Below are 22,518 nucleotides of genomic sequence, written 5' to 3' on the forward strand. Positions count from 1 at the left end.
CTAAAATGTTCAACAGGGCAAGGAAAAACCTCCCTACACTGGGAAGTCTGTTACTAACTATATATATATTTTTTTCAATGGAGGCACAATACTAATCAGTTCTTGGAATTTTTATTGCTTAAAGGCACATCCAGTATACGTGAATTACCCTTAGAACATTGCTGGTCGTTTATAAACGTTTTTAGTTCTAAAATATATACCTTTACGTATGTTAGTGCTTCAGGATAAGAAAACCCTAACTTTGGGTTTCTGAAGCTGTGAGTCATAGCTTGTTCTCTCTCATTCATGCCCATAAATGTAGACAGACACACACACACACACACACAGACCCCCCCCCCCACACGCACACACCCCATACCTATTTTTATCTTGGGTGAGTTTGGATCAACAAGGGCATGGTGCCAAACGGCTTTCCGTTTGTCTTCCCTCCAGGAGTCGCTGCACTCTGACTGCACGGGGAATGTCACCATTGGTGACCGACACTCGGCCACTGTGTGTAGCTACAGTGCTTTCTTGAACTGGGTTATAATCGAGGCAGTTGTTACTCTCAGAACTCATCTAGCATAACAAATTTCTAAGCCCTTGGAGTCATTTCATCACTTGGGTCTGTACCAATCCCATTAAAATCACACCTCACCTCTACCAACGACTTTCCATTGCTTAGAATAACGTGCCTGCTCCTGTGCTCTCCTGACGCGCTTTCTGCTGTCTCCCAGCTTGTGGTTTGCACAGTATAATTTAAAATTCTATCCGTGTGTCCCTGTAGCAGCGCATTTTGATTTCTACCACAGGCAACTTAACACGATTCCTCAAGGGTGAGTCTGTTTGTTCACCAAGACTCAGGGAACAATCCCTCTGGTAGGTCTCAACTACTGCGCAGACTCAGTCTGGTCTTCTGTATTTTTAAAAAGTGTCTTTGCCTGCTCGGGTACCACCACTTTTCTCGTTACTTAGCTGTCAGCCTCTTCCCTAGGACGCCAGCATCACAGGTGGAGAGCAAGGGCCGAGCGCACGCAGGGGGCAGCCGGTCGACGGCTCTCTCCTCACTGACGTTTCTCTCTCTCTCCCCCTCTGATACCAATAAAGACATATTAAAAAAAGGGAAAAAAAAGAATCCTGAGCAGGCTCTGAGCTGTTTTAGGCTGCCTGCCCGAAGAGCACTGCCCACGCCAAGCAGGGCGCCCACGGCGCGCCGTCAGCCGCCACACGGCCTTCCCTCGAGGCTCACTGCCCACTGCTTCCTGCCGAACGGCAGATGCCTGCAGGGGTTTGACCTACAGCTCCAAGTGACTGGAGGGTGGCAGGGACGGCCGCCTGCCGCTGGGCAGTCACGGGGAGTGACCGACACGGGCGGGGTCTGGCCCTTTGGCACATTACACCAAAGCCGTATTGAAAAGGCGTGTGGTGCGTGGGCACAGGTGCGTCTTGAGGGGAGGTGGGGGCGTCCCCTGCTGGATGGGGCTGTGCCCCCATTTTCATAATAAAGCAATTCACCATCTTGTGGAATGTAGAGGAATACTAACAACGCCACTAGCAGTTCTTCCAAAGCGTTCATCTGGGGAACGACGACCGGCCCATCGGGCCTCGCCGTGCGGGCCGGGAGAGCAAACACACACCCTGACGCGGGACGCCCGGCCGGAGTCCTCCGGATCCCCGCGCTCGGCGGGCGGCCAGGTCAGGGACGAGCGCCGGGCGCCCTTACGAGCACTTAGGGGCCTTCGCCACCGGCCCCGCGCGGCAGAGAAAGCACCGGCCTCGGTCTTTCTGGGGACAGACGCTTCCGTCTGCAAGCGGGAAGGCGGGGACATGCAAGGGGAGAGGCGGCCGGCGCCCGCTTACTTTTTCTTGTCTTTGTCCTTCTTGGGCTGGGCGCCCGCCTGCTGGGCCTGCGTCTGGAGCAGCTGGGCCGCCGCCTTCTTCTTCTGGAAGCTGCTCACCTCCTCCTCCAGCTCCTTCTTCTTGTCCTCCACCTTCTTCTTCTCTTCCTGGTGCGTCCGCTTCAGGAGGTCGAACTTCTCGTGGAGCTGCGGGCAGGAGAGGACGGCGTGTGACGGGCGTGTGGCGGGCGTGACAGGCGTGTGACGGGTGTGTGGCAGGCGTGACAGGCATGTGACAGGTGTGTGGCGGGCGTGACGGGTGTGACTGGTGTGTGACAGACATGTGGGTGTGTGACAGGCATGTGGCTGCCGTGACAGGCGTGTGACGGGTGTGTGGTGGGCGTGTGGCGGGCATGACAGGCGTGTGGCGGGCGTGACAGGCGTGTGACGGGTGTGTGGTGGGCGTGTGGCAGGGGTGTGGCGGGCGTGTGGCGGGCGTGTGACAGGCGTGTGACGGGTGTGTGGCGGGCGTGACAGGCGTGTGACGGGCGTGTGACGGGCGTGTGGCAGGCGTGTGGCGGGCGTGACAGGCGTGTGACGGGTGTGTGGCGGGCGTGTGGTGGGTGTGACTAGTATGTGACAGACATGTGGTGGTTGTGTGACAGGCATGTGGCTGCCGTGACAGGCATGTGACGGGTGTGTGGCGGGCGTGACAGGCGTGACGGGTGTGTGACAGGCGTGTGGCGGGTGTGACAGGTGTGTGACGGGTGTGTGGCGGGCGTGTGGCAGGGGTGTGACAGGCGTGTGGCGGGCGTGACAGGCGTGTGACGGGCGTGTGACGGGCGCGCGGCGGGCGGGCAGGAGGCGCGGGCACCTGCTGGGAACCACGCGCCTGCAAGGAGCGGAGCAGCGCCGGCTCGAAGCCCCCGGCGCTCCTCGCCCGCCTGGCCGGGGCTAAGCGGGGCCCACATGCCGGGCAGATGCATGAGGAAGGAAAGAAACGACCCACGCTCCTAGTACATTTGCCCGAGGGGCAAGAGGAGTTCTCTACGTAACGTAAAACGTACATTTACTGAGAGACACGGCGACCGCAGGGCTACGCTGAGAAATTCCTGGCCCTTGACAAACTGAATTTTGCAAATTATGGCCAGGCGGAAACAAGCGGAAGGAGGGAGGGAGGTCGGAGTCTCACTAGCAATTCTAGGCCTTCACCAGCAGCCTCTCGGTGCTTAGAGCCAACAGCAGGTAAGGCCCAAGTTTCCTGTCTCTGGGCAAAACTGTGTCGAGCGCTTAGCTACTGAAATAACCTCTAAGGTTCTGTCGTCTTCATCGAGATAAAGAAAAAGGGGATGGTGAGAAAATTATTTAGACAGCTTCATTTGTAAATGTATTTGCAATGTATCTGCACTATCGTCAAGCACCGGAGGCGCTCACTATCATCAGAAGGAAACGTATTTCACACGCACTCTCTCTCCCTCAGCGGGTGGGTGTTGGAGCAGAAGCCCATGGGGACGTCTAGGACACAGTTAATTTGGCCTGGGCCTGGGCCTGGGGAACGAGAGGAGCCAAAGGGATGCTGGAGCAGAGAGCGCCTGCCGGCAAAGGGGGAAGCTGAGCCCAGGCTCGGCCTGCGGAGACCAGCACCTATCAGTGCTGAAGGGCACCCACTGCTCAGCTCTCTGACGTAGCTGATAGACTAAGATAATAATAGTCCCAGAATCTCAAATCTCATATTTCGACTTCTATACCGAGGAAATACGGAGGCACAAAGAGAATGGGACCAGGTCTGGAGACCTAAGATTGAGTTTTAGTTTCAGCTTTGCTACTAACTAGGTATATGACTGCATAAATCGCTTAACCTTTATAACTCTCAGTTTTATCATCTGTAAAATGGGGATAAGAGTATCTGAACTACTTTTCTTGCTAGGTCAGTACACCATGCATGTGATAAAATGCATGTAGAAAGCACTTACAACAGCATGAAGTCCCATAAAACGTGAAGCGCTAGTAAAACACCTTGCTTGTTTCTCTCGCTGGGAAAAGGAATGACAGGTGGCTCACCTCCTTCTCAGCCTCTTTAAGTTCAGCTTCTTTCTCCTTCACTCTCATTACAAACATTTGTCTCATCTCTTCTTCTTTCTTCTGAAGTTCTCCCAAAAACTCATTCCTTTTGGCTTCGTACGTCTCCTGAAGACTATTCAAAAGTCACAAACAAGGGCAGGGTCATGAAATTGCGTAAGACATTTCAGTTTCTAGAATTTCTACCCACCCTCTTCCAAAAAACAGATAAGGCTGCCACTTACCCTGTCAAAGACACAGAAAATGGCACCCTCTTCTTTTTAGTTACACCATGGTCAGAAAGACAAGTGCGTCAAGAGCAGAGATGAGTCAATAAGCACAGGGCAGCACTCATGGGCTGTCTCTGACTGGCCTAGTGTTATCCCACGCATGTTCACACGGGGAAAGCCTGGGCTGGGCTGGCAGGTATCTTCCAGATCAGCATACCCGGTGGGCATGGAAGATATGATTAAGGCTTTTGGGAGAAGGAGGTGGTGTGGTGTCCGGAGAGAAATGCACGGGTTCTAGAGCCAGACAGGTCAAGGTTTGGATTCTGGCCATCGCAACTTACTAACTGATCTCGGCAAGGGCACAGCCTCTAAGCCTCAATGCTCCCCCTGTAAGATGCGGATACAGAAGCACTTACCTTCCAGGGATATGATTATGGGGATAAATGGGGGCAAAGTGAGTAAAGCACTCAGTTCTTAACAAATACTACACTCCCCCACTCATCTCCCTCCAGTCCCCAGTTTAGAAAATAGACTCGGTGAACCATCTAAACAGACATAGTATATCTAAAGGTATTTCACAAACTTGCTACTTTTAAAGTTGAGTTACCAATTATAATAGAACAGGGAGGAGTTTTATTTTTATTTTAAGCCACACCCTCCTCCCACAGAGCTTAGAGGCCCAAATTTTAAATTGAATGCCACGACTCAGCTTGATCTCTAAGTCAGAACAAATATATTTACAGAAGTATCACCTTTGGAAAAAACACACACCCATCCCCGTGCAGAGAGAGGAGCATTTGCTGGTATTTTATAAGGTGCTATTGCTATTTCTCCCTTGCAGTTTCCCTGGAACAAGAGTTGTCACAGTAACATGAGCCTGAAGGATTATCCACCTTTACTCATGGGCCAAATTCATGACTCCACACTGGCCAGCACCGGGCACCATGCAGAGCCACCCCAGCATTCACACTTGGCCTTTAGAAGGAAAAAGGGGACATCCAGGTGGTGGGAGTGCACATGCATGTAGATATACAAAGAACTAAACAATTTGTCTTAATCAGTGTTATTTCTGCTTCTATAATCAGTGCTTTTACTGGCTGCTAAAAGTAAGTTCTCCTGCCCTCAAGAGGATCAACACTCCCTGCTAGTGCACAATCCTTTGTTTTCAATCTCTAGAAGTATATTTAGCTTTCACATTATCTTATGAGACTAAACCAAGTTTGGCCAATATTAATGTTGACTAATAGTAATAGTGATATTTGGACTTGAAAGTTTAAGATGTATAGCCACAGAGATACAGAAATGCGTTGGTAATAGAATGACAAAATAATTCATGAATTTGACGCTGTTGGCTTCCAATAAACACTTCACCACCGTTACTTGGATCTGAATTGCTGAAGGCAAAGGATGGCTTATCCCTGCTATGAAATTTAGAGGGAAAATTTGGCTTTTGATGACTTTAGGATAGTGAATACATCTCCCTCTTTCTTCAAAGAGGGACACCTTTAATAAAGCAGTGGGACACCTTTAATAAAAAGGCTACCAAGAAGCACTTCCCAGTGTGCGTTCCAGAGATCACTAATTCAAGAGACCTTAAACAGAGGGGTTTCCAAGTCAAAAGAGTAAAGGGAAAATGCTACATGAGATCTCCCTTTAGGAGAGTCACAGCGCAGTGGCTCCCAACCTCGCGGCACATCAGGACCACCTGCGCATTTCACTGGAATTTTCTAAACTGCTTCCTAACCCCCGCCCCCTCCAAGATGCTGCCTCAGGATGTCAGGCTAAGGCAAAATAATCTGAAGCTTTTAAATGCTCCCCAAGTAATGTGATGTAACCAGTTTGTGATCCACTGCTTATCTCTTTTTTTTTCTCTTGACTATATTTTTATTGATCTTAGAGAAAGAGGGAGAGGGATAGAAACATCAATGAGAGAGAATCATCGATTGGCTTCCTCCTGCACGCCCCCTACTGGGAATCGAGCCCACAACCCAGGTATGTGCCCTGACCAGGGACTGAACTGGTGACCTCTTGGTTCATGGGGTGACGCTCAACCACTGAACCACACCAGCTGGGCCCACTACTTATCTTAAAGGCTCTGAAAAGTCCTTCAGTAAAAAACCTATTTAAGTTGATTGACTTAGAGCTACCCAAACTTGTTCAATCCTGGAAACTTTTTAAAAATAATCCAGAGAGAAGTCCTTTGGGCAATGCTATCCAGAATTCTGAGAACTATCAAGATAACTACTCATCTAGTCTCAGCCACAACCTGCGTTATGCTCCAGTTTCTGGAGATACATTTTCAAACTATGGTTCATGACCCAACTGAGGGTCCTAACCAATATGTTCAAAGAAAAAGTTTAAGGGAATAGGCTAGAAAATACCAGAGCGCAGTACAAACAATAAGAGTAAGTACTGCTTCATGAAATGTGTACCCTGGGACATAATGTAGAACGTATTCTATAGTAAAGGTTGCAACCCAAAGTTGGAAATCCCGTGTGCTAGACAAAGACTAAGGAGCCACGCTGCTGCGGGCAGGTGGCCTCAGCCAAGAGTCTGGTAGCAGGTTTGACATCCTGGGTGGGAACAGGAAAAGGGGCTCGATCAATGCTCCTTATTAGATCGCTGTACCCTAGGATATCAACCAGCTTTTTGAAGTCTGACATTGGAAATGATCAGGAACATATCACAAAGAAATCATAGAACCTTATTCCAAGGGAGTCACTACAGTAAATGATTAAGAAATGACTCAGAACCACCACAGCGTTCACAGAACATTATTCCCCAGGAACCTCTGCCAACTGAGATGGAAAGGAGACCCCAGAAACCCTCACCCATGCTCCCAACCAGTGAAAACCAGTGCAGAAGGAACTGGTTCTACACTATCCACTCAGACACCTAAAGTGACTTTTGCAATATCTTTTGCAATTTTTAGCTCTTTCAACTTAATTTTTAATTGCAGTTATTAACACCCTTTCTAAGTGAGAAATGTACAATTTTTCATAAGGCATTAGGATGGTTTGAAACTAAGGATTTTATCTTCTTGTTTTTCTCCTAACAGCCCTTGGTAGAGGCAGGTTTTGTTCCTGGAAGTCGAGGGAAGGGACAATGAATACAGACATTTCAGTTCGCTCCTCATTCTAACAATTTATACAGCATGATTCTCTCCCAACGGGTCACAATCTCCGGAACCAGCCAGTGAGGGCAGGCCAGGGTGTAACACACACCACCGTTTATGGGGTAATACAGATGCGGGGCTTCATCAATCCTACAACCACCCAATAAGGTGGGCATTATCATCACCTCCCACTTTAGAGATGGAAAAATCTGGGCACAGAGTGTTTAGTAACCTGTTTGGTTCACACAATGGGGACGTGACGGGGGGGGATCTGCACCCAGGCCGCCTGGCTCAGAGGGGACCTCCGCCCGCCGCACTGCACTGCTCGGCTGCGGAGCCGAGGCCTGCACACTCTTTAAAACAATGTGTCTCATGGGCCCGAAAACTGTGATCTCTGGAGAGAATGGTGATAACTGAGCACTTTCTGTGGCCTGACAGGTTGAGTCCAGGAGAAGGTGGTACTCTGAGATGAGGAAGGGCTGGTTCAGACAGACACTGTTGGGCAAAGGGCAATGGTGTCTCAGGAGAAAGCAGGGACAAGACCAGTTCCCACTTGTGTCTATATCCCTTCCCTCTACCCCAAACACCAGCCAGAAGGGGGGAAGTGGGGCCATGGGTCCAACATAAAGCTCTGGTTGGGTTACTACCTGGCCTATCGCATGAAAAGTCCTTTTACTAAATCTGACTGTCCCGGTTTAGCCCCGCTCCTTGTTTTACAGATGAGGAAACTGAGGCCCAGACAGCTTGAGGAACTGAGTAACGGCAGGGCCGAGACTTGAACCCAGACTGCTGACTCTTCGCCAAGCTCTTCAGCCCGGCCTGGATCTGAATGAGGCAGAGGGCAAATGAGTTTGATTTTATTGCAGTTTTTTTGTTCTACCTCTATGCATGGAAAAAAAACCCAACAAACTCCATGGAAAAATAAAGGTAGCATCATCGCCTACAAAAAAAACATTTTTATCAGGTTTCAAACCCACATAGCAGGCCTGACCTCATAGGGACTATTTTCTGGTCAGTGCATTTCGAGGCTCAGTTGCCTAACTTATTCACAGAAAGGCATTCTCCGCCTTGACTCAGAAAGTGGCCTTTCATGTGGCTGAAGAATGAGTTTTACAAGCCCCCAGGGTGGGACTAAACGATGCCAGAGGCTAACTTCGTGGTTAGAAGCCTTCTGCTGGGGTCTCCATTTGTTCTCACCAATGTTCTCACACGTGCTCACAGCATTCCACAGAGCACGGTTCCAGCCGAGCCCAACTTGACCAAACTACCTCTACAGCAATTCCAAGAAAATGAACCCCTAACGCCACAATGGCAGCTCAGACCCAGGGGGATGGAGTCCGACGCTATGGAGTCCAGCCAGCGCCAGGTATCAGAGTGTGAGTTATGGGGCTGGCCACAAAAGACGAGGAAAACAGTCTTTTTCGACGACCCGTGGCCCCCAGTCAGTAAAGACACAGCCCAGTCACACCTCGCACCTATATTAAGAAACTGTGAAGCCCGGCCGGCGAGGCTCAGCGGTTGAGCATCGACCTAGGATCCAGGAGATCGCAGTTCAATTACGGTCAGGGCACAGGCCCGGGTTGCGGGCTCAATCCCCAGCTGGGGCCGTGCAGGAGGCAGCCGATCAGTGATTCTCTCATTGATGTTTCCATCTCTCTCTTTCTCTCTCTGAAATCAATAAAAATGTTTTTTTTTTAAAAAGAAAAGAAACTGTGAAGACTCAGTTTGGACAAAGCAATCCTCTCCTGCAAGCCTGTCCTGGCCGCCCCACCTTCCACTGACGTGTCACCACCAAGCCAGTACCCTCCCTGGGAGGCCCCTCCCCACCACTGGGCTCTGACAGGGCTTGGCCTTTGCTAAGCCACTAATTCGACATTAATTTCAATATTTTCCCCTTTCCCCTTCACATTTTGCCTCTTCATCTCCATCCATCAATGATGTAGGAAAATCTGTAAGCAATTTTCAATAAGTTATCCCCTTTCCCATTCATTCACTGTTTGAATTGTATTGAGCCACTCAAAGCTAGTAAGAGCACTTCAGAAAGAGTGAGCCTTGCCGCGGCCGGTGTGGGTCAGCTGGTTGAGTGTTGTACCAAGCACCAGATGACCAGTTCAATTCCCGGTCAGGGCACAGGCCCAGGTTGTGGGCTCGATCCTCAGTGTGTGTGTGGGGGGGGAGGGTGCAGGAGGCAGCCGATTGATGTTTCTCTTTCACATCGATGTTCCTCTCTCTCCCTCTCTCTCTAAAATCAATAAAAACATTTTTATTGTTTTTTAAAAAGAGTGAGCCTTGGGAAGTCAAACCTATCTGGCAAAAATGAACGCGGCAAACTCATGAATGAGCCACACCTTTGTAAGTGCCCAGACCAGGCTCCGGGCCTCTGTGAGTGTAACGATTAGGAGCAGGGGTTCAAGGCTCACCCCCCTTCACCTCCCACTTGTAGGACCTCGGGCAGGTTATTTACACTTTCGGTGCCCGTTCCCTCATCTGTAAAATGAGTTTGATGATAATGACATCAACTATCCCCGTGGTTGAGATGAGGCAGATGAAGTGGTCACACCATGCCTGGCAACAGGTTAATCCGCCCCCACCAGGTGCTTCCCTCCCGACGGTTCGATCCAACCAGCACCTCTGCGCTGCACCGACGCCACCTTCCCCCGACCTGGGAACACCGGGCTGCTAGGCGGCCCCGTACCTGAAGGGCTTGCTGTCAGGGTCGGTGTCCTTGAACCCCATCTCCTCAAGCTTACAGCGTCGGTACAACTCGTAGTGGCGGGTGTGAGTCTGTTCCCGCAAGTCCTCCATGTTCACGCGGATCAGCATCTCCCGGAGCTTCACAAAATCACAGTGGTTTTCGTTCTCAACTGCAAGAGACGGGGGAGGGGAAGCGGAGGGCGGGGCTGCCATCAGTAACAACGTCACCGAAAATCGGAGGCGATGTGCCCAAGGTGGCGTCACCATCGCTCCTGAAATCTCAGAGGTCTCGGAGCCACCTGGAGACCTTTACTGACCCACCTACTTTCCCAATGGAGACAAGGCTTCTGACATTGACCAGGACACGGATGACAGGAGAGCCTGCTCGGTGGCGAATACTGTCTTCACCCTCCTGACAGTTCTGCCAGGGCGGCACTGAGACTGGCTTTGTAGACAGAGGCACGGCTTGGCTCACACAGAGGTGGCAGAGTCAATACTCAAACACCATGGCCTCTGGCCTGAAAGAGGGGCCTATTTTTATATACCACCTCCTTTAATTTATCGACAGCACTATGAAGAAAATTTTCTTGTAGAGAAATTGGTAAGATTCATAACATTTATAATTTTCCTAGGAGATCAAAGGTGTTGTTTCTTCCCCTTACAGATTTACTGCCTTTACTCAGAACAAAGGAAACAGGGGACTCACATATTTCAAACCAGTGATGGGGCTTTCTAGAGCCATCCGCTGAATCTGCAGCAGTGGCCACCCTGCTTCAAGCACACAAGGCCGGTGACAGTCCTTGGCCATCCAAGTGGCACATGGAAGCGTCTTCAGGTTAGACTGTGGTCCTGTCTCCCAGTGCCAAGCCTAGGCCAGGCGTTCTCCTAACTCTCAGGTGTTTACCGAGATAGCGTTTAACCGGAGGACTGCTCCCAGGGATGAACAAGCACGGAGAAACGAGTCTTCTCTTGTTCGCAAGAAACTCTTGGCGGCCTTCTTATACTTCACTGATGAAACCGGCTGAGGCTCCAGGGAAGAAGTCCCTTCTCTCAGGAGCTTATACTGAATTTCCCGCACAAGCCTCCATTCTTTCGGGGCTGCCTCTGGGCACCAGGGCTTTGCGGCCACGTCTCTCCACTGTCCCCACTGTCCTACCTGGTCACCGTTTCTTCCTCGCCTCCACAGCTGCCAGGTGCACAGCCCTGCCGCTCCCTTCCGCCCGCCCTCGACTAAGGGCCCCCCAAGCACGCGGCCGGTCACCACGGGGTTAGAGGGAAGAGCCCCCGCGACGCACACGTACCCTGCACCACTCCCCACGGGTACTGCCTGGCCTTGGCTGTCTTGTTGCCGATCTTCACCTCTTCGGTGCTGCCGACCACCGCAAACGGCAGGTGGACCTGCCAGCAACACAAGGACAGAGAGTGCGCGCAGTGAGTCCTCGCGTCGTCCGCTACAGTCCAACTGATAGCAACAGTTAAGTTCCTATGGCATATCTCTGGTCACGGAAACATCCCCGAACTTCTAAAGATCCAAAACCCTTCTAATCATGGAAAAACATGTGAGCTACACACGGCTAAGAAAGATTCATAGAAACAAGGAAGGTCACTATTTCCCAACCTGCTGATTCGTCCATGGTCGAGGGTGGCAGAGCCTCTCCAGGCAGCTCAGAGCACCGGGAGGGGCCCTCCCCGGACAGGACGCCCGCCCTTCCACCCCAGGGGCACCCACACCCACACCCCGAGGGGACAGCGCAGGCACACGCGGGTTCACCCAACATGCACATCTTTGGGATGTGGGGGAAACCGGAGTCCCCGGAGAAAGCCCACGCAGACAAGGGGAGGACGCGACAACCCCACACAGACAGTGGCCTTGGCCGAGAATCCATTTTTTTTCACTCATCAAAGTTATAACAAAATGATGTTGAACAAAAGGACGTTATCCAGGGACCTGCTATAGGGACCCTGCCCAGCTCCGCAAGGCCTGGATTCCCAGCCGCCTCTACACTCCCCCCCTTCCACAGGCCTCGGCTCAGAGGTAAGAGAGGCCGGGAGGGTGGAAGAGGGAGCGGCACTGCAGTCCGGGGGCTTCGTGCACCCCACGCCCCCCACACCCACTCTGAATATCTGAGAGCTGCACCCAAGGGGAAACCGCGTGGGTCTCTGCAACTATACAGGAAGCTTTACACACAAGCCGCCAGTACAGTAGCCACTGAAGTATGTGGCTCTTGAGCATTTGAAATGGGGCTTGTGGGATCAAGAAACTGAATTTCACTTTGTTTCAAATGCAAATCTTCTACAAAGAGGAGAACCAGTTTTGTCAATGCGGATACATTAAAGGAAAATTACCTTTTTGGTACTTATATTTTAAAAACTTCCAAGTATTTAGGAGTAACTAGGTGTGCATCCACATATAGTGGATTTCAAAGACTTGCTTCGAAAATACCTCATTAATGATTCTTATTTTTATACATGTTAAAATGATAATATGTTGGGTATGCTGGGTTAAATAAGTTATAAAATTAATTTCATGTTTCTTTTCACCTTTTCAATGTGGCTACTATAAAATTTTAAAATACTTGTGTGGTTCTTGTTATATTTCTGTTCAACAGCACTGCTTTAGAAAGCTGACTACTGCACAGAATTCAAGCTAGAAATACACCATCGCCCAAAGTACTGGCCCGGGCCTTGCACCCAGACGTATCTCAAGCAGAGAGTGTTCAAGACAACTGGCTGATCCACGCTGGCTTATTTGGAAGCTATGGCTACATTCTGGCAGGAAACAGTAATTCTATCTTTTTTCTATTAGCATGTAGGAATAAGAACACTTAAAGTGGCTGCCCTGGGAATTATTATTTAGGGTTCCCTGATCCACTGTTCTTCCACTGCAGATAAGCTGAGAAAGGAAGAATGTTTTAAAGCCAAGTCCTCTCCCACAGAGAGCTTGGTGTAACCCTCTGCCCAGGCTGCCCAAGTGGTATTTTTTTTCTGCTGCTCAAGATATTTATATTTCTAGTTTGTCTCACACTGCGTAGGAAGGAAAGAAAGCATGTCTCTTTCTCAAACTCCAAGTCTGGAATTGAAATGTGTTCCCCAAAGCTGAGGAGACACAGGATCCTTCCGGCCACAATTGGTGTAACCACCAAGGAAAGCGCTTCCTCCAGGCAGCACATGGGACTTCATCACCAGGAATGGTTTGCAATGAAGACTGAAAAGAAAATTTCCTGATAAAGAGCAAGGCGAATTTGGGAATAGCAAAGGTCTTTAGTATTTTCAGTCTGATAGAGAAAGAGAGAAAAGGTCCATGGGTATTTTCTTGCCAAAAAAGTTAACAGAAATTTAATTTTATGACTGTGCAAAATGACTTGAAAGAAGGGGAAGGGATATAAAGAGAAAATCAGATGATATTCATTCGTGTTCCTTCCTGAATCCCACACTGACACCCAATTGCAGTTCCACGGCAGGAGGAACAAGTGGCATCGCAGGCGGAGCCCTGGACAGCGCCTGAACAAGCACAGCGCTCTGCCTGGTGGCAGCGAGCATGAAGGCGAGGCTGCTGGCTCTAGAGTGAAGCTCCTGGGTTCAAATCCTGCCTCTGCTGCCGAGAGCTGTGCGACCTCAGGTGCATGGCTGATGCTTCCCTTAGGAAAGAAAGAAATAACAGTACCTCCCAGGGGATTATTGCAAAGATTAAATGGAAAGCCTCAAACAGCACCTGGTACGTAGTAAATGCTCCCTACATACCAAAAATGTCAGGTGCTACTAGAACCATGAAGCTCTCCCACCCAGAACCAGAGAATCTGAGAGGCAGGAGAGACCTTACGTAACACTCCGTGGGATCAGCGCAGGAATCTCCCAAGGTGGTCAGGTGCCTGTTGTGTGGCGGGGGTGCCGACGGTCAAACTGCACATGGGCCCAAGCCCCTCCCTGCTCTTCCGCCCATTAGTTTTGGTTCAGTCTTCTGAATAAGTCCAGTCATTCCCCCTTACGGCAACCTTCCTGTCACACACCCCGTGCCTGCTTCCCAGGAAGGATCTGCCCTCCAGGTTCTTCCAGAGCCTTCACTCTCCCGGCCACAGGAGGGTGACAGCGAGAGCGGGTCACACAACGGTCAGCGTGGCCAGAACGGGGCAGAGTGAAGCTGGACCACCTCTGCATTAATGACATGCCTAAATTTTAAATTCATACAATAACAGCGCCAGAGGGGAAGAAAGTTACATTTGCTTCCAAAGTGCTTGATGACAAACATAACGGGACCGGCTAGGCGGGGTTGAAACCTCCGGCCTGCTGTTCGCTACAGGGTTTGACCAAGTCATTTCATCCCCTAGACACACCTCAGCCTGGCTCCCTTTATATAAAATGTTCAGAACTGGCAAATCCAGAGTCCAGAAAGTGGGTTAGCAGTTGCCTATGGCTGGGGTGGTTAGAGAATTGACAACTAAAAGGTACCGAACATCTTTTCGGGGTGAAGAAAATGTTCTAAAATTGTTTGTGGCATTGGCTGCACAAGTCTGTGGATATACTAGGAAACTGAATTGTACCGTATATCAATTATATCACAGTAAAGCTATGAATTTTTTAAAAGTGTCATTAGTACATTTAACAATGACATGATTAGACACAATTTTTCATGATCAGATCTCCTAATGAAAGTGGAACAGACTTCCACCTTCCACAAATCTGAAAGTTCAGACTGACTTCCGCTGCCACTGGCACATGTCAGAATCCATTCTCGGCATGTACTCAGGTGAGGGCAAGCTATTTGGTACCTTCTAATTACATTTCACTGAAGGGAACCTACAACTTTAAGAATTCCGAAGACCATTACTGGGCATCCACAAAGAATGCTGCTTTTACCGAAGTTACGCATTCCCGGATGGAAACAGATACATACTCATTGTGGCTCAGAGACACAGGGCAGCGGGCGGATGCGGCCGTCGCCCGCCGGATGGGCTTTGCCAGGAGAGATTATGCCACAGGCACACCTAGATGCTGAGGCTTCAATCATTAATCTCCTGACCAGTTTCCCCGGGTGATGTGGAAATTACACCCTCCACTGCCGGTTTACCTAATGATTCAGGAAAGGGTGGGGAAAGTAAAAAAAGGGGGGAAAGGCAGGAACCAATCTCAGAAGCAAACGTGAGGCAGGTGGACACGTTTCGGCCAACCTGGCACAAGCAGGCAGAGATCTGCTTCCTCTAAGCTGCTGTGCGAAGTGGTGCTGGGCTGGCGCCCCCTTCCCACAGATTTGCTGTAAAAATCATAACTTTAGAGTGGGAGGAATTCTGAGATCACCTTGTTTAACTCGCCCATTTGACAGGTGGGAAAACTGAGCAGCACAGTGGTTAAGTTACTTGAACCAGTGGTAGAACCGGGCCACACTGAAGACGCCAGATTCCCAGGCCAGCGTCCCGGCCGCCCTACCATGCTGACACCAAGAAAACCCTCCAGGAAATCACTGGCTGGTGCTTTCTCACGTGAGGACTTACGCTCATTGTTGCATTAATCTCTGCCACCGTTTCTTCATCTGTGGGGAACTGATATATCTGGACTCCATTGCTGACGAGTTCGCTCATGATCTTACTCTTGAATTTGTGCAACTCGTTCTTGGCGATGGTGTCAGCTTTTGCAATTATTGGAATGATGTTCACCTATGAAACAGACGCATCCATTTTTGCACAATTCCAAAGTAAGAAAAATAATTAAGTCAAATGAATAAAACATAGTAAACAGAGAAACAGAAATTGTAAAACCTGACTTAAAAAATAGAGAGGATATTGAAAACAGGACTTTTGACTAAGGTGCAAAATTAAGAAGACACGGGGATGACCTTTTGGTTCCATCTGCAAACACTTCTACTCCCCCCCATCGGCACTGCAAGGCCCCCTGTCATTTCCTCTCTGGGCCACCTCACGCTTCTGCACAGCGTGAAAGGAAGTGTTGCTCTATGACCAACAGCGATAACGCAGAAGCCTATTCTTTCAATAACCAACCACTCCTTTTAGGCCCCTCCCAGCTCCTTTACGAAATTGATTTTTGCATGTTCCTATCAGTGTAATAATACAGTTTTGGGTAGTTTGAACAGTGGAATATTCAGCTCTATGCAGGGTAACATCCTTCCCTTCTCCTGATACTCTGAGAACTGCTGGGAGGGGAGCACCTGAGTATTAACCAAAGCAAACATGGTTTCTCCTACTTTAAAATTTTTCAAAATCACACGAACTAGTTCCTCTGAAAGTCAGCTTCTATCACATTACCCCTTCATGCCAGACGGAGACCTAGGGCCAGAGGCCGGGCTCGCTTTCAGAGCCCTGGTCACACAGGCCAGGGAGCGCTCAGAGCTTGACCACAGTGGCAGAGAGCCCAGACCGGGCCAAGGCTGTCCTGTGTGCAAGCCCCGCCCCGAGGTGGGACAGGCCTCTCCAGCTTCCGGCAGCACTGCCCACCGCATACATTCTTAAAAATTCATTTTTAAGATTAACTTTCTTCCACTCCCTGGTAGGTACAGAGGTTTCAGTAAGATGCTACTGCTGCCCCGACCGGTGTGGCTCAGTTGGCTGAGAGTCGTCCTGGGCACCAAGAGGTCGTGGGTTCGATTCCCTGCCAGGGCACCTGCCCGAGTTGCGGGCTCGATCCCAGTGAGGGGTGTGCAGGAGGAAGCCTGTAGATATTTCTCTCTCTCCCTTCCTCTCTCTTTAAAATCAGTAAAAAATGTTATTTTTTTTAAAAAAAGAAATTTTAGTTGTTCCCCTTTGCTGCTGATTTATTTCAGAAATGTATTTATCTTCCATTTATCTCAAAATGAAAAATTAAATGAACTGAAAAGCAGATCACTAAATGTTATCAAACTCATCAGTCCCTTCCTTCAAATGTTGTGAAAGAGAGAGTCTGTCAGTGTGGAAAGCTCAGGGGTCAAACTGAAACTAAGACTTTACTTCTTTTGAACACATGGGTGCAACTCAGTTTCAAAATCTAAGAAGCTGGACCGTTATCGCATTTAAGATAAAAAAAAGTAACTTCTTTTTTTTCATTCTAAACTTCAAATTAAAGCCAAACCTTTTAAGAAATTTAGGGAAAGTTTTTAAGGAAATAAACAAATCATGAGTTAATGTTTCAATCTCCCTAAACTTAACCCTTTCTAAACCATTTCCCTGTCTCCACTAAGTAATTCCCCAAATACTTTTAACAAAGCTACATGGCTTTGTTTGTTTTGTTTTGTTTTCTCCTAACATCTAGAGAAGTTCTGAAGCATTCTTCTGACATTGTTCAACCCTACGGTTCTGTAAACCAGAAAACACAAATTATGGGGTTGAGGAGAGAGGGAGGAATAGGCAGGGCACAGGGGTTTTCAGGGCAGTGAAACTACTGTGTAGGATACTATAACAATGGATACATGTCATTACACATTTGTTCAAACCCACACAATGTACACCGAGACTGAGCCTTAAGGTAAACAATGGACTTTGGGGATTACGATGTATCGATGCAATTCATCAGTTGTAACAAATGGACCACTCTGTGGGGGATGCATGGGAAATCTCTGTACCTCACTCTTAATTTTGCTATGAATCTAAAACTGGTCTTAAAAAAAAAAGTCTAAAACAAAACAGAAAACCAAATTACACTGAAGTGAGAGAATAAACTGTGGCCTTGGGATAAAGGTGATGTGACAGGAGAGTGGAGGACAGCGGATGGGCAGTGAGTACCTTACTGTCCAGCTTCTTCATGGTGACCAGGTCCAGGGACTTCAGTGAGTGTCCAGTAGGGGCAATGAAGTAGAGGCACGCGTGGATCCTGGTGTCGTGGTAGTTGAAGAGAGAACGTTTGATCTTCAATTCCTCTTGCAAGTAGGCCTCAAACTGGGCATCGATATATTCCACTATCGGCTTGTAGCTAGAACGCAGAAGAAGGTTTTCTAAAACACATTTTCAATCAGCATGTCTCTAGTCACGCGCCTCTCACAGTCAGCGTGGCACAGGGCTCCAGGAATGTCTTCAACGGTTCCTCCTTCCCCGAGCGCTAAAGCCCAAGCCCCCGGCATCCCAGGCCTTCTGCCTTGTGGTCCCTGAACATCTCTCCAGGCTCCTCTGTCCCATGCCTCCCCGGTTCATCACGTCTGGCCCAGCCACGTGCAAGCTCTGCCTGCATGCCTTTGCTCACGCCAGCCCCTCTACCTGGGACAGCCTTCTTGCTGTTATTTTCCTGGCTAACGTCCATCCTCTAAAACAGAGATTATAAACACGCGAAGCATGTGGTCATTTCCCCATGCAACGCACAAAGATGTAGCTAAGAGGTCGTGGCATTCTTTCCTCTGAGGGCAAAACTGAGCCTCCAAACCTGTCCCAACAAAGTGATCTGGACAGCCCGCACCAACCGACTGACACTGGTGCACAAAGTAAAACTGGCCTGTGATGCCAGGATACGGCAGCACCTCCTACTGGGAGCTCTTCCCTGGCCCTCTGCCCGGTCCCCCAGAGGTAAGGGGTTCTCCATGCTCTCCTAAAGCCCTGTGCACATTCCGTGATTTCAGCTATAAACTGAAGTGCCGCGACCACTATGATCTTGTAGATTCTTTCCAACTCTAAATTTTATGATTTGAAGATAAAATATATAACCCTCTGTCCTCACCAAACCATAACTCAAATCCTTTTGGGGGGATTATTATGTACGATTCTATTAACTGATCATAAACACAATCATTAAAAGCACATTGGAAATACATCTTGAATAAATCACATGCTCTCCGGGGAGTAAGTGGTACATTAGGTCACTGTGGATAAGCCATGAACCCTTTCAGGTCTCCCAGGGGGAGTTAGTCAGCAGCAATGAGAGCGGTCTAGTGGGAAAACAACAGGTCAATTCTCCCCAAACTTACTACGATGCTGAGCAATGATTTAAGCTTCAAGAAACAGAAAAACCTTCCAACACTGAATCCCAGGACTATAAATTAACAGAAATCCTAAAAGGGAACTACAAATCTTTTATAGTGAATTTGACCGCAGACGCCTTAAGTGAAAAACAAAAACAAACAAATAAACAAAAACAAAACAGGAAACCAAACATATTTATGACTCAAACCAAAGCCGTCAGAGAAAAGCTTTTTGATGACATTTTCCCTTGGAAACTTATCGCAAACCCTTGGTTCTTTGTAAGCAGACAAATCTCTAGAGGTTTAAAAAGAAAAGTAGTCTGCGCCTCAGCAATAAGATAAAGTCCTAACTCACGGCAGGCAAAATTCCAACGAGCAGGTTTTAAGATAAGAGTCCTCTGTTTTCCAATTTTAAAATACTGGCAGGCGTTACAGAACAATAGTAATCATCATCATTATTATAAGATAGTCATATAGAATGGCGGTTAGAAGCATGGACTCGAGCCAGACCACCTAAGGCCACAATCTCGCTCTACAGCTCACCAGCTGTGTGACTTTGGGCAAGTTACTGAATCTCTCTGGGTCTCAATTTCCTCAGACATATCAGAGAGCTACTGTGACAAATAACTGAGCTAATGTATATAAAGGACTAGCACATAAAAGTAAGCCATAACTACTTCACGGTAATATAATAAACAACAAATAAGAGAAAAGCAAGCCTGACTTTTTTAAGAGACAGGGGTGGGGGGGAGAACTTGACTATCACCCGGTTCCCTGGCAACTGCTCTGCTACAGAGCTCATGGCCCCTGGGTCGGGACGCGGGCCAGGCCCCTCCAACAAGGGCCGCGATGCCCTGTCAGTCCAGGGCCCGATCTTTCGGTCTCCTAATGCTGAGGCCCGTGCTTGGGGAGTCAGGGTGCTCCCCAGCCCTCTCAGCCCCAAGGAGAGGAAAAGCGGCTCACAGCAGTTGCTCCTTTCTGTCTCCCCACTTCCTGATGTGCTTCTCAGCACCTCCTCCCCAGCAGCTGTCCAAGTCTGTTCTGCTTTCTATTAATTTCCCTGTTAGCCTCTGGCTTTAATTCTGATCCTCCCAGACCAAGGAAGGCAGACTCTCTCTTCTTTTCAAGTGAGGAATGCGTCCTGCCCTGGATTCAATACAGCCGAAGAAATGTGCTGTCCCCTTACATCTCAGGCCTCCCCTGGCTTCCCGTTTCCGAGTCCTGGCCAATCTTTCTGTCTCCTTCTTGCCCTCTACCTGGTCCCCCTGGAAAACCACAACTCCTCCTCCTGTGTTTCACTTGCCATCCACCTGATGATTCACAAATCTCTGCTTCCAGCCCCGGTCCTTCACCTGAGCTTCAGGCCCATCCATCCAACTGCTTACCAGGTATGTCCCTGTGCTCTTCTGACTCAGTGAGTCCAATGTCCCCAGCCCCACACTTCCCCGTGTTCCTCAGCTCAGGGCACGGTCCCTCCACCCACACGCCGGCCACGCCGGACACCAGGGATCCACCCGAGAGCCCCTCCTGCCTCCAACGCGAGAGCCCATCCACCGTGGGGGTCATGACAAGCGAACAGAAAGCGTGCTCCAGGGGACCTCGTTACCAAAATCGCCATTCCTCAGGCTGAAGGTGTAACGATGTTGATGGAACAGTCCCAAGTGGCTCTACGCCCGTTCGCAACCCTTCCCACGGACCCACTGCCCTCTCCCACTCCGTCCACTTCCGCTACCAGCATTCAGCCACAAAGGCAGGGACACTTAACCCCTATTTTGCCTTTTGCTAGTTTCCATTCTTATAGAAAGGACACCTATTTATATTCTGTCTGGCCAATTCTAACTTCTCTGGATTGTAGCCATCTAAATCGGAGGAAATGGGGGAGGGGCGGGCAAACCCTATCTGGCCCGTCCATTTCCACCTAGCTCCTTTTATGGCACCACGATATTCGGTCACCCACCACTCATTTGTCACACACCTCCAGCCATCAGAAACCCTGAAGCCGATGGAAGAAATATGTATACAATGTTTCGGTCTCCCCAAGCCACACACCGATGAAACCAGCCAGTGCCATCGTTCAGGGACTGACCCTCGGCTCTATATGTGACCGAACGCCCACCATGTATTTTTCTCTATCTTGCTGTTCGCCAAAGTCAACTTCCCTTATCCCTCAACTATCTCCACCAGAAAGTGTGAAGGAAAAAAAAAGAATTCAAAGGCCACACAGGCTACTTCGGTTCCATTTTTATAACCCCGACGAAGACGGTGAGTTTGAGGGTTCTAAGTGAATTTCGAGCATCTGGGCTTTTCAGGGCTTGACGATCATTATAGTTAATAAGCCAGTGACCGTGTGTCTCCCATCTCCCAAACGCAGGGCTAACCAGTGGCTTTCCAGCTCCACAGCAAAACCTGGTTTCCCTTCTCTCCAGACCCCTCCCCTTCTTCTCTGAAGACTACAGACAGCGAAACGAGGAAGCCCTTCCCCTGCGCAGAGTTAATCACGCTCTTGAACATAACAGGAAACCTTACCCGATCTCTCTTCCTGCCTCCTTCTAGCTAGCCTGGTCCCAGGCAGATAACGGTGCAGGAATGCTGACACGTCCGAAGCCTATGTAAATAAACTGGGACATTCTTGAAGTCTTGCATCAATGGCAGAAAAGCTTGCCTAATCCCCAAACTAGTAAAATAATCATGGGCTTAAACAAACAGCACTTCCCTCACCATATGGTTACATATCAGTGCAAAAATGCACATCCCACTCACAATGTTTGGATGGACGCAGGGCCCATCGGAGTAACTATTTTAAACAGCAGTCCTCTGGTTTATAATCAATAGTGTCAATACTGCCTCCTGGGGCACAGGGTTCTAAATCCGTTTAAAGAGGTTATGCAACAGCTGTCAAGAAACTTCGGAAGAAAAAAATATTTGGTATCTAGGTTAGGTTAATATCACACTTCCTCTCTTCTAAATCTCCTTGGAAACTACTATTTGGCCCAAATGAGTCAGATACTTTCTTAAAGAGGCCTCCGGCTGCAATCATGAGGACAGGAGTTTCACTGGCCGCGCGCTGGTCTGTGCTGGTCAGTGCGACCCCGGCCCGAGGGAGGGTCCCGGGCAGGGCAGAGGCAGGGATGCAGCGGAGGCACCGAGGCTCTGAGCGGGACAGCAAGACGCTGGGGGGCTCTCGTGCCCGCACAAAGGGGTCCCGAAAGGCCCAGATGCGGCCTTCTAAACGGGGCGCACACCCACACGCACACGCACACGCTCTCTCTAACCCGGGGGAGGCCGCGCAGGCCGGGGATGCGGGGATGCGGGGATGCGCGTCGGTCTCGTGGGCGCTGTGACTGCACAGTGACCCCGCCCGTGCCCGGCTCCCGCCCTGCGCCCGTGCTCCCCTCGTGGCCAGGCTCTTCTCCTCCTCCGTCCCGCCTGGCACCGGAGGCAGCCCCGGGCAGTGGCCTCCCCGCCATGCCGTGGCACTGAGGTCGGACATTAAGAGCAACTGCTCAGCTTCAGGGTCTGAGCTCGGCCGTCTCCCACCCCAACACAATGTACAGAGAGTCCCTTCCGACCAGATGGAAAATACAATCTCTCTCTCTAACAATTTCTCCTGTTGTTACAGGACAATGTTTGTTAAAGAGCATTTAAATTGCTCTGTAGGTGAACTAGAGCTCGGTGCTCAGCTACATAATGAATTAGGAATTTCTCTGTCACTATCATGGTGCTCATATATATTGGAGA

The 22,518-nt window shown here is 49.5% G+C and overlaps 1 protein-coding gene across 3 annotated transcripts in view; it reads right to left on the reverse strand.

The window, feature by feature from the left end:
* The window catches only part of SEPTIN11 (septin 11), an 89,816-nt gene that overhangs the window by 13,321 nt on the left and 53,977 nt on the right, over positions 1-22,518 (reverse strand). For 2 of the 3 annotated variants that reach the window (XM_087826830.1, XM_087826824.1), the window contains exons 4-9: positions 17,618-17,804; positions 15,401-15,562; positions 11,216-11,312; positions 9,916-10,084; positions 3,879-4,011; positions 1,840-2,024 (exon numbers count right to left, since the gene is read on the reverse strand). In XM_087826830.1, the coding sequence (XP_087682956.1) occupies positions 1,840-2,024; positions 3,879-4,011; positions 9,916-10,084; positions 11,216-11,312; positions 15,401-15,562; positions 17,618-17,804 (933 nt within the window). Of the gene's footprint in view, positions 1-1,835; positions 2,025-3,878; positions 4,012-9,915; positions 10,085-11,215; positions 11,313-15,400; positions 15,563-17,617; positions 17,805-22,518 lie in introns of those variants that run through there. The other variant, XM_087826832.1, reaches the window with a different exon arrangement.

Source organism: Miniopterus natalensis, chromosome 1, assembly GCF_054644295.1.
Source record: "Miniopterus natalensis isolate mMinNat1 chromosome 1, mMinNat1.hap1, whole genome shotgun sequence".
NCBI lineage: Eukaryota > Metazoa > Chordata > Mammalia > Chiroptera > Miniopteridae > Miniopterus > Miniopterus natalensis.